This window comes from Panicum virgatum, chromosome 9N, assembly GCF_016808335.1.
Source record: "Panicum virgatum strain AP13 chromosome 9N, P.virgatum_v5, whole genome shotgun sequence".
Taxonomy (NCBI): Eukaryota; Viridiplantae; Streptophyta; class Magnoliopsida; order Poales; family Poaceae; genus Panicum; species Panicum virgatum.
The window spans coordinates 9660654-9680571 of NC_053153.1; the positions used below are offsets into that span (position 1 = coordinate 9660654).

The 19918-nt window shown below is 44.5% G+C and overlaps 1 protein-coding gene across 2 annotated transcripts; it reads left to right on the forward strand.

Moving 5' to 3' along the window:
• Positions 1 to 14679: 14679 nt before the first annotated feature.
• On the forward strand, positions 14680 to 19875 carry LOC120687868 (CSC1-like protein RXW8). Of its 2 annotated transcripts, XM_039969947.1 has the most exons (11): positions 14680 to 14884; positions 15631 to 15962; positions 16153 to 16299; positions 16856 to 16919; positions 17013 to 17222; positions 17562 to 17753; positions 17907 to 18205; positions 18290 to 18566; positions 18689 to 18964; positions 19047 to 19280; positions 19387 to 19875. In XM_039969947.1, exons 2-11 carry the CDS (start codon positions 15679 to 15681, stop codon positions 19651 to 19653), a joined length of 2250 nt encoding a protein of 749 aa, XP_039825881.1. In that variant the 5' UTR covers positions 14680 to 14884; positions 15631 to 15678; the 3' UTR covers positions 19654 to 19875. The 2 variants fall into 2 exon arrangements, with proteins under 2 accessions (XP_039825881.1, XP_039825882.1); XM_039969948.1 differs by lacking the exon at positions 14680 to 14884 and having other exon boundaries at positions 15014 to 15962.
• The last annotated feature ends 43 nt before the right edge of the window (positions 19876 to 19918 follow it).

A 19918-nucleotide genomic window follows, 5' to 3' on the forward strand; every position in this document is an offset into this window, starting at 1 on the left:
TCCGCAGTAGAGATTAAAATTTTGTCCAGAGGCGTCGTTGTCTCTGGTGGTATTGCAGAGTTAAACTGCGGGCAGTCCGCGATGTTGGAGCGGGCGGTCCGCCGTATAGATTGAAATTTGTCCAGAGAGGTAGTTGGTTCTGATGGGTCGGCAGAGTTGTACTGCGGACGGTCCGCCACTTGGGCGCGGACAGTCCGCAGGGCATTCCAGTTGAAGTATAATAGTTGCATCATTGAGCTGCACTCAATTATTTCATATGCATTCGTGTAGCTTCCGCCGTTGAGGACGTCGTGTTCGAGGTGATTGCGGCACCGCGGGAGCAGCCGAAGCAAGCCCAGGAGGAGAGGCGTGAGAACCCGGCCCAAGGCCCGGCTAACCCTAGCTCTGAGCAGCAGACTGAAGGCAAGCCCCGGTGCACATCCTATTAATTCAAATTTTAACACCTAGATATGTATTTATTATTTGCGCATTATGTTTAGGAGTTGTTTGAAACCCTAGTGGCATGAACCCTAGGTTTCCTTGAATTATACTAGTATGTATGGGACGATAGATATGCTATGCTAAATAGGGTTCGGTAGAAGTCGAGTAATTTTTAGTTACTCGCGAGATATAGGTTGTTTTTATGTTTCCATATATGAGTTACTCATCTTGGGATGGAAGTCTTAGAATGAAAGAAAGAATAGAATCTGAGACCGGGCGGGAGAGGTGTAGTTCCGCCTGTGTCGGTTAAGGACCGAGCCGTTGTCGGCCCTGCTGATCATGTTTGAACTGTACTAACCGCATGCCGGGAGTAGGAGGTAGTCGAAACCGGTAAGCCTAGTACTGTCTCGCTTCGAAAGTACAGAACTTCATCACCACCCCTTAGGGCGAGTCGAGTAGTCGCGGAGAAACGGGATGCATATGTTTACTTTTGGTGGTCTCTCGTTGAGCTCGGCTAACTATATGTAGGTGGGGCGGTTCTGTAATTCGAGGCGGGAAGGGGAAGGGCTGGTGCGTGTGGTCCGACGGGTCATACGCATGCCGTGTTGGTTAGGTCCACCATGCAAGGTTAAATCGAATCGATTCACCGTCGGTCGCTCTCGGACATGGGCACCTTGATCACTGCGTCACATCGTAGTATCGAGTGGGAGTAGGTATGGCATATGGTTATATTCACTTGAAAGGTTAGTATATGCTTTATCATGTTTGCTCTAGATATGCCAAATTTAGATGATGTTCAAGATATATAGAATCATGAGCTAAAATATGGAAATAAGGATTCACCTTAGTCGCTTTTTCCGCAAAACTAACCACCAGCCAAAAGCTTTGCATGTCTAGATATGTGGGATAAGTTATACCCACTGGTCGGGTAAGTCTTGCTGAGTATTAGTTGCTCAGAGCTTTTGTTGAAACATTACTGCAGGACACGCAGACGTAGACTTCTGTACCTGCTGCGCTAAGTTCATCCACCGGGTTGCAGAGGGATGAGAGGTGGTGGAGCCAGACGTTTAGTTAGGGATCTCCATAGGGTACACTTTTAGGTAGTTGTAGGCCCCTTTCCTCTAGTTGAACCCGGATTTCAGTAATGCAAAGTTTGTAAATTATGTATTTATTCAAACTTGGTTTGTAAAACTTAAGGTAAAGTCTTATGAATATTTGCTGTATTTTTTGAGTTTCTGTCGTGCTTGTACTATCTGCGCTCACCTTCGCGTGGGACTATCGGTGTTGTTTCGATCGGGACGTGGTTTGAGAAAAAATCGTCAAATTAAACCGTTAAGTTAATGCGCCCGATGTGTTCAAATGACGGCCATTACGTTTAATTAGAATTTTAATTTGGCGGTGCTGTCACAATGCCCCTCACGATGGAAGCTTCTAGCTATTGCGGCGGATCGGATGCAGCGACACTGGTCGGTATACATGTCCGAGCTTAGCGGTGGTGGACCCTGCAACGACGGTGATGGCCCTCCCCTGCAGCCTCTTGCCTACCTGACCTCCATGACGTGCCGCCGGCGGCTCGGCCCTTCTCTTCTCCAGGACAGCGTGGTGCGGATCCGCGTGGGAGATTGGGCGTATCAAGCAGAGACTTGTGGCCACAGTGCTCGAGCGCGCGCAGATTGGGGAATGGGATCCCACCTGCTTGCTGGAGCGGCGCGAGGAAGAAGATGGATGCCAAGAATGCTCACCGACCGCTGGGCCCTTTTGCTTTGGGAATGGATGCATGCGTTGGATTGAAAATGGACGCTGGAGATGGAGCAAAAGTTGCAACGTGACTTCACTGAGCAAGGCACTGAATCCGGCTCCGAAGAGAAGAGGTGTAGGAAGAGGAAATGGTGAGGTTTTTTATCTGGTCTTTCTCTGACTTTTCGGTGGTAGGAGAGGTTCTTTCTTTTCTTTTTTCCCCCCTCTGAGCTGAGGGGAGGCCAGTCGACCTTCTTGTGTTTGGGTTTGGGGCTTTGGCACCGTGTGGTTGGAGGTTGGGAGCATCGAGCCTTGGAGGGCTCGCCGGCGTCAGGCCGGTTTGCCACTCGGGCAGGCACTGACCTCACTTGAAGCGCTGCGTTCCATTGTTGGGTTTCTTCCAAAACATCTTCGTTTAAGAAGCTAAAAAAAACTAGTTTCAAAAATAACTTTATTCAACTTCTAATACATTTTTAGCTCAGCTTACAAAATGGTTTTATACTATACTGTCTCGATTTGAGCAAAACAGATGAAGCCGAAGCAAAATCCCTCCAAAACGGACCCTTAGGGGAAATGACCATCCTTTTTTTTTCCGGAAAAATCATCTCCATGCCTCTTTGTCTTTTGCGAATTTATATGTGATTTTTGGCCAAGTGTGAGATGGGGTTTAATATATGGGTGATATAGGAAGAATAAGCATCCGTTGAGCAAGGTAATGAAAGAGATTATTAAACCAAGATGCACAGCTTAACAGTGAAATAATACTACAAGGTCTTGCACCTTATTACTACTACCTGTATTGTACCAAATATAAATTCATCTAAAATTGTCCTAAATCAGGCCTTCCTAACTTCTGCATCAATTACGAGAACGATTTACAGATTTGTGGTATAAAATTAATGTTAATAGATTAGGGCAATATAAATTTCCTGCTATCTTGTGAGTTATATATGAAAAGATCTATTGTGTTGTTGGCCAAAGTTCATATGACTTTGTTGACCTCCTAATATATGGGGTCAGAGGAAGTAAACACCATTTTTGCCTAAATAAAATGTGAAGTTCCTATAATTTCCGTACTTAGAGAAAGACGAGTAGGGGAGTGAAAGAAAACTCGAAGAAAGAAAGAACAAGCAAAAACTATTTCATATGATCATGGATAAAACTCCATTAGATTTAACACATGGTCTTCAACTGTCTCTTTTCTAAATATTTCTTAACAAAAATACACTATCGTAGAACATAAATTATACTATATTGTTAAAGAATTTCAGTTTGAATCTTGCGTTTGTTAATGTATCCGAAAATTTTAGATATTGATGGTCAAATCTAAACAAAAAGACAACCAATAACAACTCTAAAAAAATTTTCACTTGAAACAACTCCAGGGCCCTCATTTGGCATATGTTCAGCTATCTTAAAATAGAAGCTATTTTGAAAAACGTTCGGTAAAAGAGATTCTTCCTGATGAAGCTTTACCCTGGCAGTAGAAGCACATAGATAGCTTCAAACTTGAAGCTAGTCCAAAAAGTTTTGTTCGACATAGGTCCATGTAAAGTTGTCCATAAAGCCTTCTAAAAAGTTATGCCAAAGAGATTCTAAGAGGGTGTTTAGTTAGTGAAAATTTTTTGTTCAAAGGTCATATCGATTGTTTGACCAGATGTCGGGTTGGGCTTTTCGGGCACTAATTTAAAAACTAATTTCAGAACTCGCTTGGAAACCGCGAGACGAATCTTTTGAGGCCTTTGACCGCATCATTAGCACATGTGAGTACTGTAGCACTTATGGTTAATCACATCCTAATTAGTCTCAAAAGATTCGTCTCATCGTGTACATCCAAACTGTGCAATTAATTTTGTTGTTTAATTATATTTAATGTTTTATGTATGTGTTCAAAGAGGAGACAAAAAAATTTGGCCAAAAATTTTTGGGAACTAAACGGCCCCTAAATAAACTTGTGCTTCAGATGAAAGGAAGCAGAATGTGAAACTAAAACGAGGGGGAAACAAACTGGACCTGTCTATACTACCGTAAGAGGCAAAGGGAAACACCTATTTTTTTCCACTTGCTCACTCGAACCGTCGAACGGAAGTTTCATCGAGCTTATTAGCAGCTAAGCCATGCAAGTGACACGGAAAAAGGCCTGTGGCCTCACCGATACTCAACAACTTTGAGAGCCACAAAGCCCTTGCGCCGATGAGCTCTTTTCGGTGGCGGTCCTTGAAACGGAAAAGGGGCGGAGCAGTCCGTGTCCCAGTGTCCCCCCACGGTGGGTCGTGCGAAGCACGGGCTCAACGTCGGGTGCAACCCCCGTTGACCCTCCTCGCAGCCTCTGCCGGCCGGCAGGCCTGCCGCCGGCACATGCTCTCGCGCCGGGTCCGATGGCGTTGCACTTGCAGCGAGGTGGTGTCGGTACAGGCTCATAGGCTACGCTAGTATTACTAGCCACATGTACCCAAGATACTTGTGAGTAAAAGATCATAGATCGTTACCACTAGACGCGCAGCACAGCGGAAGAATTTGCGCGTCAATGTAGAGGAAGTAGTCGATCGCGTCCCACGAACCGAGCTCCTCGTCCTTGATCCCAGCAGCCGATCAGCGCAGCAGTCGCAGCAGCGCCTCCACGGAGTCCACACGTACGTGGATGAAACGCCGGGCGTCGGTGTGCTAGCACCGCACGCACGGCAAGGGCGGCGACCGAGAGGGGGGGGGGGGCGGCGGCTAGGGAGGTGGTGCGGATCACAGGGTTGTGTCGCCCCTAGCCTCTCCCTCGTATATATAGGGCGTCCTAATGGGCTTCTATCTCATAGGCCCATTAGTAACTCTAATCCCTCTTGGATCACTATCCTCTTGGATCTTTAAACCGTATTGTGATGATGGGCTCTTGGGCATATCACCAACAATCTCCCACTTGCACTAGAGACAATCATACAGACAAGCTTTCCAACATTCCAAACCCCTTAAGTGTATGACCCGTTAGGTTCATGTGTAGGTGATCGTGATCGGAAATCATTTCCGAATCGCAAGTCAATAGCGGCACCTAGCAGGGCATAGTGACTCACAAATATATATAAAGATCATATCGGCCGAACCTTAGATATACTCATACACCGATCTCTTTACCACACGATACCAGTCAAGCTCAAGGCGAGATGCGTGCCACCTTTGTGATAGCTCGACCATTCTCTCGATCTAATAGTGGATTCTATTCATAACTAATCTTTAGTCATCATGATTAACTCTTTAATCACTTTGGCATGGCCATGCACTTTCAAATCCAACTATCTCGAGGGCCCAGAGATATCTCTCCCGTTATCTAGGAGGGGCAAATTCCATCTTGATCCGTTCACATCACATTCCATGTTTCATGACACACCTGTAAGCTACTTTTGTAACTACCCAGTCACGGAGTAGCGTTTAGCAGCACCAAGATGCACCACTACACACAGTGAGAAATAATGGCGATCTCAGATCTAAGGATCCAGTAGGTATAACACTCAAGAACAACTAATGGCACATACAAAATAACAACCCAACATTGTCTTGGAGTGGGTCAATCCAACACCATGTTCATCAACATGTGTCCACATCATTAATCCGATATCTCCATATCCATGATCCGTGAAACATGATCATCAATTAATGCATGTGCTAGTCTCAACGTCGTTGTTGTCCCACATAACGACATAAACTAGGTATAATTTGGAATCATATCATTGTCAACAAAGAGTTTCACGAACAAGTCACATACTTGCTAATCAATGTAAAAAATAATCATCCATGGAACAAATAACAATTATTCATCATTACATAAACATACTCATGACACAAAAATCTCCCACGCACACTAGAATTACTGATGTAAGTATCTAATACCCATAGATCTCATGTGTGCCCCGTGCTTTGGTTGTGGGAGAGGATTCGTCAACGGATCAGCAACGTTTGAATCCGTGTGCACCTTGCAAACCTTCACATCACATCTCTCAACAAAGTTACGAATGAGGTGATACTTTCGCAGTATATGTCTGGACTTCTTAATTGTTCTAGACTCCTTTGCGAGTGCAACGGCACCACTATTATCACAATAGAGGTCCACTAGAATGAACGCACTAGGAACAACACCCAAGTCAGAAACAAACTTTCTGATCCAAACAACTTCTTTTGCAGCTTCGGAAGCTGCAATATACTCGGCATCTGCCGTCGAATCAGCCACCGTATCTTGCTTGGAACTCTTCCAGCTCACTGCCTCACCATTGAGGCAGAAAACAAAACCGGATTGCAATTTGGAGTCATCTTTGTCTGTTTGAAAACTAGTATCGGTGTAACCCTTTACAAGGAGCTCATCTTCGCCTCCAAATATTAGGAACATATCCTTAGTTCTTCTAAAGTACTTAAGTATACTCTTTACAATTGTCCAGTGAGCTTCACCGAAATCTGACTGATACCTGCTCGTAACACTTAGAGCAAAGGAAACATCTGGGCGCGTGCAAAGCATAGCATACATGATCGACACTATGGCTGAAGCATAAGGAATCGTACTCATCCTCTTTTGCTCATCAGGTGTCGTAGCACACTGACTCTTGTTTAGAGTAATGCCATGTGACATTGGCAAGAAACCTTTCTTAGAATCTTGCATATTGAATCGATTCAATATCTTGTCAATGTACGTGTCTTGGCTTAATCCAATTAGCCTTTTTGATCTATCTCTATAGATCCTAATACCCAGAATGTAAGCCGCCTCTCCTAAATCCTTCATCGAAAAACTCTTTTTCAATGAGGTTTTAACGGCTTTAAGCATTGGAATATCATTTCCGATCAGTAATATGTCATCCACATATAGGACCAGAAACACAAGTGCGCTCCCACTACCATTTTTGTAAACACAAGGCTCATCTTCATTCCTGATGAAGCCAAACCCTTTGACTACTTCATCAAAACGAATATTTCAACTCCGAGATGCTTGCTTCAATCCATATATGGACCTCTGAAGCTTACATATTTTCCCAGCATTTTTAGGATCGACAAAACCTTCAGGCTGTGTCATATACACATCATCACTTAGATGTCCATTAAGGAAAGCGGTTTTGACATCCATTTGCCATATCTCATAGTCATAATATGCGGCAATTGCTAGGAGAATCCGAACAGACTTTAGCATTGCGACGGGCGAAAAGGTTTCCTCATTGTCAACACCTTGAATTTGTCGGAAACCTTTTGCCACCAATCGTGCCTTATAGATGTGAACATTTCCATCCATGTCTAAATTTTTCTTAAAAATCCACTTACAGTCGACAGGTCTTACACTGTCAATTTGATCGACCAAGTTCCAAACTTGATTATCATGCATGGATTTTAACTCGGATTACATGGCTTCAAGCCATTTGTCCGAGTCGGGTCCCATCATTGCTTCTTTGTAGGTCAAGGGCTCATCATTTTCCATCAATAATACGTGGCGCTCCTCCGTAATAAGGAGGTTGAGCTTGTCAGTAGCGCGACGTGCCCTTATAGACCTTCGTGGGGCTGGTGCCTCAACTACGGGTTGTGCAACATCTTGCACATCCCGTGGATCTTCAGTGGGTGCTGAAACAGTTTCGGGTGTTTTCTGAATTTCTTCAAGTTGCACCTTGCTCCCACTAAATCCTTTTGAGAGAAACTCCTTTTCTAAGAAAACACCATTGCGAACGACAAACACTTTGCCTTCCGCCTTATTGTAAAAATAATATCCTTTGGTTTCCCTAGAATACCCCACAAAGAAGCATTTGTCTGACTTTGGAGTGAGCTTATCTGACATCAAACGTTTGACATAAGCCTCACATCCCCAAACTTTGAGAAAAGATAATCCGAGATGTTTCCCAGTCCATATCTCATATGGTGTCTTCTCAACAGACTTACTTGGAACCCTATTCAGTGTGAACGCAGCAGTTTCAAGAGAATAACCCCAAAATGACAATGGAAGATCAGTTTGGCTCATCATGGACCTAACCATGTCCAACAAGGTTCGGTTCCTCCGTTCGGATACCCCATTCCATTGAGGCGTTCCGGGCGGAGTTAGCTGCGGAATAATTCCATATTGCTTCAAATGATCACCAAATTCAGGGCTCAAATATTCTCCTCCGCGATCAAATCGCAGAAATTTAATTGTCTTGCCTAATTGATTGTGTACTTCATTCTGAAATTCTTTGAACTTTTCAAACAATTCAGACTTGTGCCTCATTAAGTAGATATAGTCATATCTACTAAAGTCATCAGTGAAAGTAATAAAGTACTGAAAATCACCTCTGGCTATTGAGCTCATTGGTCCACATACATCGGTATGTACAAGTCCCAATAAGTCACTCGCCCTCTCACTATGACTAGTGAAAGACGCTTTGGTCATCTTTCCAAGCAAACAAGACTCGCATGTGTCAAATGATTCAAAATCAAACGAGCTTAACAATCCATCTTTATGGAGTTGTTCAATGCGCTTCTCATTTATATGACCTAAGCGACAATGCCAAATAAAAGTGGGATTCAAATCATTTGGTTTAAGTCTCTTAGTATTAATGTTACAGACAGATTTATCCTCAAGATTAAGAACATATAATCCATTCACCAATGGACAATGAGCATAAAAAATACCATTGCAAAAAATAGAACAACGTTTGTTCTCTATTACAATCTTAAAATCATCAATTTCTTCCAAACATGAAGAAGAAATAATGTTCTTGCTCAAAGCAGCAATGCAATAACAATTATTTAATTCCAAAACTAATCCGTAGGGTAGAGACAAGTGGTAGGTGCCGACCGCCAACACCGCAATCTTTGCGCTATTGCCGACACGAACGTCCAACTCGCCTCTTGCAAATCTTCTAGTCTCACTTAGACCCTGCAACGATTTGCAAGTGTGAATCATCGATCCAGTATCAAATACCCATGATTCACTAGAACATAATGCAATATTTATTTCTATAACATTTATACCTGAAGTGGAAGTCTCACTTTCCTTCTTCTTCTTCTTTTCTTCTAAGTACTTCTTGCAGTTCATAAATCAATGTCCCTTTTCATGACAGTGGAAGCATTCATCCTCAGAAGTAGGGCCAGATTTGGCCTTAGGTGCTGGCTTTAGCTTAGAGTCCGAGGACTCACCACCGGAACTCTTTTCCTTGCCTTTACCTTTGGGATTAGAAGGCGTCCAACGCTTCCTCTTTTTGTTCCCCTTCTGAATCATCATCACATGATTGGGATTCTTCTTAATGCTCTCCTCTGCTGTCTTTAGCATCCCATGCAACTCACTCAATGTTTTATCCAAGCCATTCATCTAAAAGTTCATGATAAAAGGCTCATAGCTCGCCGGGAGCGACTGGAGAATAACATCAGTAGCCAAGTCTTGGTGAAGTTCAGAACCAAGTCTGTCCAAAGTCTCAATGTAACCAATCATTTTGATCACATGAAGACTGACTGGACTAACTTCTGGCAGCTTGCACGCAAACAAGGACTTTGAGATATTGAACCTCTCAGTCCTGACTTGGTTTTGAAACATCACACGCAGCCCCTCGATCATGGTGTGAGCATCCGCATGCTCATACTGCTTCTGCAGATCAGGGGACATGGTGGCGAGCATCAGACAGCTGACATCAAGTGAGTCATTGCAGTGCTCCTCATAAGCTCTGCGATCAGCAGCAGTTGCATTGTTAGGGAGATCATCAAGATATGGCTGCTTAAGAACATACTCCTTTTTCTTTTGTCTGAGAACAATTCTCAGGTTGCGGTACCAATCAATAAAGTTTGTTCCATTCAACTTTTCTTTCTCAAGAACAGAACGCAAATTGAAAGCGGAATTGTTACTGGCAGACATCATCTACAAACATTAAAGTAAAGCAAGATTTCAGCACTAAGTTTATGTAAAAATTTTCATTAACTGATTTAACAAAAGATAACCTACTATATCAAAGTCATCTTCCCTCTAATGACATATAGTGGTTCAAGATCCATAATCACTAAAATTCTATTGAGCTTTAGCATCACGGCTAGAAAAGTAGTGATACAGGTAAGTAACAAATTACTAATCACATACTCTTGTTTGTTGGGTGGCATCCAATGCCCCGGCCCCAACCCTATGCCTTAAAGCCCAAAACTGTTTTGATAGCTTTGTTGAGTAAACCAATACTATGCTTGTGAATGTCCGACATCCACCCTATACAAAAGTGATAGCTGAGGGTACTCTACTTTGGTAAACCTACCACACAACGATCAAAATTTATAGATGCAGCTATTGGTAAAAGACATCAAAAACTCAACCTTTTCTGAGGGAAGCTATTCTATCATGATTAAAACATCCACCATAATTAAAAGCATGAAAGAATAGTATGACAGGAAAATAAACATCACAGGCATATAATCATATTATATTGTGAATAGTATGGCCTCTTGCATCACAATGGGCTCCATCGCCATGGCTCCAAGGTGACCTCCATTGCCATCCGTCCTGTCTTGTGGTGATCATCATCGCCATCATGATTGAAGCCTCCATGAAAAAAATACTAAGCTACTACATCTAATAGCTATTGAAATAATTACATGAGGATTCAAATATCACAAGTCGACACGCAGGTCGTTATACAATAATGGTGCAACCTCAACTCGGTTGTGTTAACTTGCGACACGCAGGCCGCACAAATCATCACATACATCATCACATGACATTGAGGCCATACCATTCACATCACACCCTGCAAAAACAAGTTAGGCGTACGACGTGTTCTACCAAAGTAGCGCTTAGGAAACCGCTATAGCGAGAAAGCAACGGCGGTCCCTATGAAAATCTCATCAGAGTGATCGCATCACCTCAAATCCGAGCCATTCATAATGCCTCAATTTTCACTAGGTCAATCACATTGACCGTGCAAACTTTGCACTTGAGAAGACTGCATCTACACATGACCTCGATCTGTTGGTTCAATCTGCTGACTATGCACACAGTTAGTCCCTGATGGTGATTCCAGCCGGTAGGGACATGTCGTATGCATAACAGAGAAAGAACACGAACTAATCTTTTGTCACATGCCGCGCAATCAACTCGCTCCAGTTTTAACCCCTTATGACCAATTGATCTAATCAAACCGTGCAAAAGTAATAGATCCAATCTACTACAACAACATATCACATATATGCTAATGATCCAGACCAAAAACTACGCAAGATGGCTCTGGTACCACTGTAGGTAAACGGGTAGGCTACGCTAGCATCACTACCGCATATACCCAAGATGCTTGCGAGTAGAAGATCATAGATCGTTACCACTAGACGCGCAGCGCAGAGGAAGAAGTCGCGCGTCGATGTAGAGGAAGTAGTCGATCACGTCCCACGAACCGAGCTCCTCGTCCTTGATCCCAGCAACCGATCAGCGCAGCAGCGCCTCCACGGAGTCCACACGTACGGGGATGAAACGCCGGGCGTCGGTGTGCTAGCACCGCACGCACGGCAAGGGCGGCGGCCGAGAGAGGGGGGGCGGTGGCTAGGGAGGTGGTGCGGCTCACAGGGTTGTGTCGCCCACTAGTCCATCCCTCGTATATATAGGGCGTACTATATCTCATATGGCCATTAGTAACCATAATCCCTCTTGGATCAATATACTATTGGGCCTTTAAACCGTATTGTGATGATGGACTCTTGGGCATATCACCAACAACTCCGGCATTCTGTTAGGCCCAGGGATAGGACGGCAGGCCTGACCTGATGGACTCTGTTGTAAAAAAATCGCGAGGAGGCTACGCCTCTATAGTATTAGATTAATCTTAAATTAAATTTGATCAATTTTGATCGAATTTATGGAAAATAATAATAATATTTACAATACCAAATTTGTTTTATTGAATCATTATAAAATGTATGTTGATGGTGAATATGTTGGATGATATAGTTGTCGCAATATTTTTTCTATATATTTATCAAAGTTGGCTAATTTTAATTTAGAACTAATACAACATGTAAATAAAAATGGAGGGGGTAAAAACTGTGAGGACCTGGTAATTTCAAAGCTGTTATCAGTAGGACATGCCTGCCATCATGAAGGACGTATTCTATATCCCGAAAAAAAGGGTGAAATGTATTTCTCACTCTTATTACCATTATTTTTAAAGGAAAAACACACAATAAAAGAAGATACGATGACCTCATACGTTTATGGCCTGGGTCTAGCTGCTTTTACATGCTTTGCAGTACGAGTGTGCGACTCAGAATCGATCGACGGCTGGGAAGGAAGTGGAGCAGCGATGCGTCCGCCGTCGTAGCGGTGGTTGCCTTGTTGGCCAACCCCGTGACGTGGCCCGTTGACCTGAGCACACACGGTGCGTGCGTGCAAGTTTCGGGCTGCACCCCCCCCCCCCCCCCCCCCCCCGCGCGCTCATTTTCTCTTTTTAGTAGTTCATCCATTTTCCATATGGCTGCTGGTGGTGAACTGAACGGACGACCGACCTTTTTTTCTAGAAAAAAAATGCCGGCCGCAGACGCCCCCGGCCGGCCACGTGTGTGGTTAGACTTTTACTCTGCTATGGTAGGAGGAGGAATTACCACGGGATAGGATATTAGGATTGGATCGTTGGATGGGTATTACGCACGCGAAAACCGCGTCACGGCCATATCCTGAAACGATGACGCGCTTGGATCTCTGAGAGCGACCGTGGCCATTGATACGGCGATAGATAAAACTAAGATGCCGGAATGAAAAGATAGGGGGTTCCAGATAAAGATGACACGGCCAACTCAATCAAACTGAAAGAAAACATGGTCAACTCCCAAGCCGACCAGAAAGCTGGGATTAGAATTATAGGAAGGAAATGGCGAATGCTTTTGCTTTTTTTCTGAAGTATAAAGAATGCTTTTTTTGGTCAGTGTCCGGAGAGTCCAAACGTCATGTGGAAAGCTCACGGCACTTGCTTGTTGACTGGGCCTGCTATTTTATCTCTTTGATTGATTTTTTTTTTCGAGGAGGATTTTATCTCTCTTTTTTTTAGAAAGGGTTGGTTTTTATTGATACAGAAATCTTACAACCAAGCCCCTAACCGGGTACCCCTGAAAGAAAATAAAATTACATATACGTCCATTACAGGAGCATCCAGTGCCCTTCGCCGTCGCCGACCTTCGTTGCCGCAGCCTGGTCCTCCTCCATCTCTCGGAATGAAGAAGATCCAGAATGAAGCTTCTAGCCGATTTCCGATTCGACAAAGAGTCAAAATTGAAGCCCATCAGCAGCACAAAGTACTGTTTGACCGTTGAACGCGCCGGGCAAAACCCATTTTTACCGGAAACAGACGCCAGTCGCAACACCGGCAAGCTCCGGTCACCAAGCGGCAATCCCACAAAGAGGATCCAAGAACACCTACCCGCGTACAGGGGCAAGTGGAACCTTAACCTCCAAGGATAAACTCCTAGGAGGGACAAAATCCCGGTGAACACACCACCGGTACAAGCATCGAGTCTCCTTCGAACAACAGCCAAGTCGTGCAGCACGGATTCGGCGATGCCATTGACGAGAAATCCACAGACAACGCAAAGAAGCACACAGAAAGTTCGAGCCTCGACGCAGAAAATGGAAACGAAGACAAAATCGCCGAAGCCAAACTTCCTGCATAAGAAGTCGTCGCTGTGTACCTCCTGCCCACGGACCACCTGAAGAACCCGTTCGCCGTCGACATGGATGACGCCGGAGAAGCTCGAGAAAGACTCCAACCCTAACCCTAAAACTAGTACAATAGTGGGGAATATATACACCCTCCACCGGATCCACAACTCCCCCAGCCTACCGGCGCCAAAAGAGGCAACCGGAGATGAGGAAGCCGGCGGATCCGGCGGAGGTACGAGAATCGCCTCGGAGTCGCCCTTTCTCAACTGTGTGGAGGAACGGGACGCTTCGAGAGAGAGAGAGAGCCGTCTACTCCGTCATAGGAGGATTTTATCTCTTTGATGAGATATTGAGACAAGGCTGTTTGAGCCCAGAAACGATTCCCTGCCGCTGAGCTTGTCTGCTTCCGACTGGTTGGCCCATCTAGTGCTCTCGTTCCGGCCCATGTTGTAGAAAGTTTGGCCCCTGCGCCATCCCCATCCTCCCCTCCCTCTCCAGGGAGAAAAAAAAAGAAAAAAAAATGCCACTTGTCGCTGTCATGCTCTCCGAAGAGAGATGGTCTTGTTTGGTCGTGCTATAATGGTAGCGCATTAGGAATAATAAAAACTTTGACCACTAATTATGATGTCAAATAAAATCAGTTTACAAAACCAACTTTAGAACTCCCGTGCCAGTGACCCTGAAGAATCTAATGAGGTCTTTGACCGCGCGATTAGAGGATGGTTACTGTAGTATCACTATAGCTAATTATTGATTAATTACCATCATTAGATTTGTCGCGAAAAGTTACACCAATTCTTAAAAAAAATTATAAATAAATTTTATTTAATACTTTATGCATGTGAAATTCTCTTCTTGAAAAACGTACTGCTAGTTTTGTTGCCAAAAAAAACAAGGCCAAAACGCGCCCCCTGTGGCCAACGCCTACGCGGCCGCATGCAAGCTCCCCGGCGCAGGCGACTGGGCATTTTGGGCGAACGGTTGTCTCGGCAAGGAAACCGCGCCCACGCCCGCCAGCTCTCGCGCCTCTCCTCCGCCGTCGCCGCACACCTCGGCCGCGCCCAGCGCCGGCGACTCATCGAGCCGGCCGCCGCCTCGCCCCCTCCCACCGCGCGACCAGCGATTCCCGAGGTACCACTCGTCCGACCGATCCTACCCCGCCGCCGTCGGTTCATTTTTTTTTTCGACGGACCTAGCTAGCCCCGGTTCATCATGTGCGAAATCGCAATCCCGCATTGTCCAGCAATGTGTGGAGGAAAGTGCAGAGAAACGGCTGGAGTTTGCGGTGGAGGCTGGGCATTTGTTGCCCGCCAGTCGATATTTCTGGCCAGGTTCCACCTGCCCAGTTTGAGAATTTCTTCCTCATTTTGTTCACGTATCAAACACATGGATTTGGTTAATGTTCTGCGAATTTCAGCTGTTAATTACCAATCCAAATCGGACACGGGGGAATTGATTAGATTTTTAGTTCAGCTGCCACATTTTCTAAGAATTTGGCACCTGTTTTTTTCCCCTTAAAAAAATGGAAGTTGGTTAGCCTTCAGATCAGGGCTGATCGAGAGATTGCAGTTTCTGTGTTTCTTTTTAACGCTAGGGGCCTTGGAGAGGAGAGCTTTCTCTAAATGCAACCAATTGATCATGAGATGCCTAATCTAATCGTTAGCGGAAAAAATTGTAATATTAGGACTGCAAATATTGACCACCCTCGTTAGCACAGTCAAATCAAATGACTTTTCTGTTGAATGGTAGTAAAATGTCTAATTCAGTCTCTAGCATCAGATTTGGTAATTGGTTTCTTCAGGGAAGCGTCGATGGCATTGCAAGATAAAACTGTTCATAACAGCATGCCTGGAGGATCTGATCTTGTGAATTTGCAGTTCTTTCATGGGTAGATGGTCAGGATTCCAAACTGGTAGAGGCGGGGGATGGAATTTTCTGCCCTTTTGACTTCGGCGGGGATAAATATCGCTGTCTGCGTGTTGTTCTTGTCCCTCTATTCTGTCCTGAGGAAGCAACCTCACAACTTCAGCGTATACTTTGGGAGGCGTCTTGCTGAAGAAAAGTTCCAGAAGCAGGACGATTACTTCTCATTCGAAAGGTTACTGCCTACTGCTGGTTGGATTGTAAAGGCATACTGGTGTACCGAAGAAGAAATTCGCCAAGTTGCTGGTTTGGACTCTGTTGTGTTCCTCCGCCTCTTCATTTTCAGGTTTTCCTCTTCAATATTACTATACTGAGCACTGCTACACGCATAACCATTTGAGTGCTGTTCTTATGGTTTAAATCACTCGAGTGCAAATTCATAAATGCATTAAACGACGTCAATACAAGGATATCTCTTGTCGTCTTGATCCTTGTTTTTATCGGTGACTTACAACAGTATGCTACTTGTTATGCAGCATTCGGATCTTCTCAATTACTTCTCTTGTTTGTGTATTTGGAGTGCTTCCTGTTAATTATCATGGGAAAGAGATGACTCACAATCATATTCCGACAGAGCCGCTGAATGTTTTTACCATAGCTAATATCATAGAAGAATCTCAAAAGTAAGCTCTGCAACTTCATTCCATTTACTGTATAGTGCACTTTTATCTATACCCCTGTTTGGTTTAATGTCTTTAAGATGGTAACATAAGGTTAAATAAATATGAAATATTAGTTAACTGCATCAAATATAAGGGAAAAAGGACTTGGCAAGTTATGCGATCTTTGCAAGAAGAGAAGGAAAAGAAAAATCAACCATGGTCCCTGGCCTTGGCTGAAGAATGAACAATATTTCACCCTCATACTTTGTTTTTGCTTCTTTGGGCCCCGCCATACTTCCATTCCACCAGTATGTTGTGTTTTCATGCTTTCTTAGTTTCGTTTTTCATGGTGTAAAACTTTGTGTTATTTTAAAGCTATTGGGAGTATTATATGTTTTATTGCTGATGTAAAACTTTAACAACTCTGCTAAATTGTATGAGTAACTAAACTTCAAGGTGTAATTACATTCATCATAGTAAACTAACGATATTTCTATTGCTTATTGTTGTGAGATATTATACATTTCATCCAATTCTGCCCTACGATCATTTTGATGAGAGTTCTGGTTTTGTGCAGGCTTTGGGTGCATTGCATTGCTTTATACATAATCACAATCTCGGCTTGTATTCTTCTTTTCCATGTATGACCTATGCTCTTCTCCTAATGGTTTTACCTTAATGTTCCTCTGAGTTACAAACATTAGTGCAGCCGACTTTAAGTCATCATGTTACAGGAGTACAAGTATATTTCGAGGAAGAGATTAGCACATATTACTGGATCATCACCGAATCCTGGCCATTTCACTGTGCTTGTCCGTTCAATTCCAAAGTCAGACAATGAACTGCTTGACGATACAATCAGAAATTTCTTTGTTAACTATCATGGATCAAGTTACTTGTCACACCAAATGATCCTTCGGAAAGGACATTTTCAGAGATTTGTGGTAAGAATTCATTTCAGTCGCAAAGATTAATATTATTGGAAATAATTTTTCTAACAAAATATACTGTATAAAAGACAACGAGAGAACAGGAAGCTTTTATTATATTCGTTTCTTCAGAAAATTAAATATATGACTTTTTAGACAAGGTAAAAATGGTGGGAGTACTTCAGATTTAGTTAACTGTGTAACTTATATTCTTTCGTTAAGCTTTTAGCCTCCTGCAGGATGCCAACGAACCATGTTAAACTTGTAGTTCGTATTCACGTTATATATCTTTGCTTATGCAGCACAACCTATATTGGGATTATTTTACTCAGGACTGTTAGTTTCATTCTGTAGGATAGAGCAGAGAGGGCTTATAGGAAATTTGTGAGGGTAAGACTTTCTGTATCTGAGAGGAATGGAAGATCCAGCATGTCCAGATGTGGTGTTTGTGGAGTAAGAGCTTCTTCATTTCAACTTTACCGCAATAAGTTCATTGAGGCCAAGAAGGCAGACCTCACGAATCCGGAAGTAGTGGATGCTCAAAAGGTTTTCTTCTATCTTGCAATCCTATATAATAAAATTGCATCTTTTCACCTGCAATGTCACATGATCTTGTCATTGTCTCAGCATGTCATATAGGAAAGCATCACAATTATGATTTCTGTGCATCAGTATGAAGTCTGTTTTGTTACTGAACAGAACTGTCCAGGTGCCTTAGTATTCTTCAAGACTCGCTATGCAGCTGTCGTCGCTTCTCGAGTACTTCAATCATCAAATCCTATGTTATGGGTAACAGATTTGGCTCCTGAGCCACGCGATGTATACTGGTCAAATCTTTGGATCCCCTACAAACAGATCTGGCTCCGGAAATTAGCGACACTTGCAGCTAGTGTTGTTTTCATGTTCGTGTTCATTATCCCTGTCGCATTTGTCCAAAGCATGATGCAACTCGAGCAGCTCAAAAAGATGTTTCCAAACTTGAGAGGTCTCCTAAATAAGTAAGTCCAGAAGGCCACCCTTAGCTGCTGTTCAAGTTTGAGGTTTACAGTGACTGAGATCCTGCATAATTTTCTTGCTTATAGGTCCTTCTTCGCCAGAGTTGTAACGGGATACCTTCCTAGCGTTGTTCTGTTGCTCTCCTTGTACACCGTCCCTCCACTGATGATGCTCTTCTCTTCGATCGAAGGGTCGATCTCTCGCAGCGGAAGAAAAAGGAGTGCTTGCTTAAAGATTTTGTTCTTTACCGTCTGGAATGTCTTCTTTGTTAATGTCCTGTCAGGATCCGTACTTAATCAGCTCAACGTCTTCACCAGACCAAAGGATATGCCAACTATGCTAGCTGAACTGGTGCCAAAGCAGGTGATGATGTTTTAATGTTTTTACCGCTAAATTGAGGGCATCTTCCTCCATCTTATCCTAGAAACTCTGGTGCATCCTCTTGTTCATGCTTGTCTGAAACTGACCTTGACTTCTTTCTGCAGGCAACCTTTTTCATCACGTATGTCCTCACCTCAGGCTGGGCAAGCCTGTGCTCGGAGATTTTGCAAGTGTACAACCTGGTGTATAACTTCTTCAGCAAATGCATATTCTGCTGCCAGCAGAGCACGGAATATGTCTACTCTTTCCCGTACCACACTGAAGTGCCCAAAGTCCTCCTGTTCATCCTGCTTGGCTTCACGTTTGCGATCATGGCGCCCCTCATCCTGCCCTTCTTGCTCGTCTACTTCTGCCTAGGCTACTTGGTGTATCGGAATCAGGTGAGGGCATTGTCTTACTTCTCTCTGTAGGTCCGAATTCGCTCGTTTTACCATTTAGCTTGAACTGAATTTTGCTGTGCAGATTCTGAACGTGTACTACCCGAAGTACGAGATGGGAGGGAAGCTGTGGCCCATCATGCACAACACCATCGTGTTCTCGCTGGTCCTGATGCAGGTGATCGCGCTGGGCGTCTTCACCATCAAGCACTCCCCGGTGGCGTCGGGCTTCACCATCCTGCTCCTCGTCGCCACGGTCCTCTTCAACGAGTACTGCCGCCACCGCTTCTCCCGCATCTTCGAGGCCTACTCCGCCCAGGTAATTGAGCAAAGGACCCCAGCCCCGGCTCTATCTATCTATCTATCATCAGGCTCCGCCGCCATGGACGCCGGCCGTCTCTCAACGATCCTGTGTCGCGCGGCAGGACGTGATCGAGCTGGACAGGGACGACGAGCAGTCGGGGCGGATGCAGGAGATCCACCAGCACCTGCAGGACGCGTACAGCCAGACGCCGCCGGGGGCGGAGGGCTCCTCCCGGAGCGGCGGGCAGGTACCGATCGAGCTCATCCTGGAGGACCCCGCGCAGGAGGCGTCCGAGTCCAGCCAGGAGCTCTGCGACACCGTGCAGGAGGTGTCCGAGGCACACGAGCACAGCATCGAGGAGGCGGCAGGCAAGGCGCACTGCGTGTAGGTGTTAGATGGTTTGGTTGGTGACCCGGCGCCGGCGGCGAACGTAGACGCTACTGCCACTGGGGTCACCGGGAGGGAGCTGGTTGTGCAGACTAGGAGTGGCTCCTGCCGTACATATGTGACGTAACCACCTGACAGGTCCATATTTAGCGTACTCTTATGTAACAGAAGACTCGAGAGCAAATATTTGCAGCTGAAATATATATACGTACATTAACCAGAAGAAGAATCCCATCAGCTCGCGTCACAACGGCTTCCCCGGCACG

Bases quoted from the DNA above. Each gene is read 5' to 3' on its own strand.
- LOC120687868 (XM_039969947.1), top strand. From the start codon at position 15,679: ATGGAATTTTCTGCCCTTTTGACTTCGGCGGGGATAAATATCGCTGTC. The intron at 18,206-18,289 runs GTAAGTCCAGAA...TCTTGCTTATAG, and splicing joins TTGAGAGGTCTCCTAAATAA to GTCCTTCTTCGCCAGAGTTG. The intron at 19,281-19,386 runs GTAATTGAGCAA...GTCGCGCGGCAG, and splicing joins TCGAGGCCTACTCCGCCCAG to GACGTGATCGAGCTGGACAG.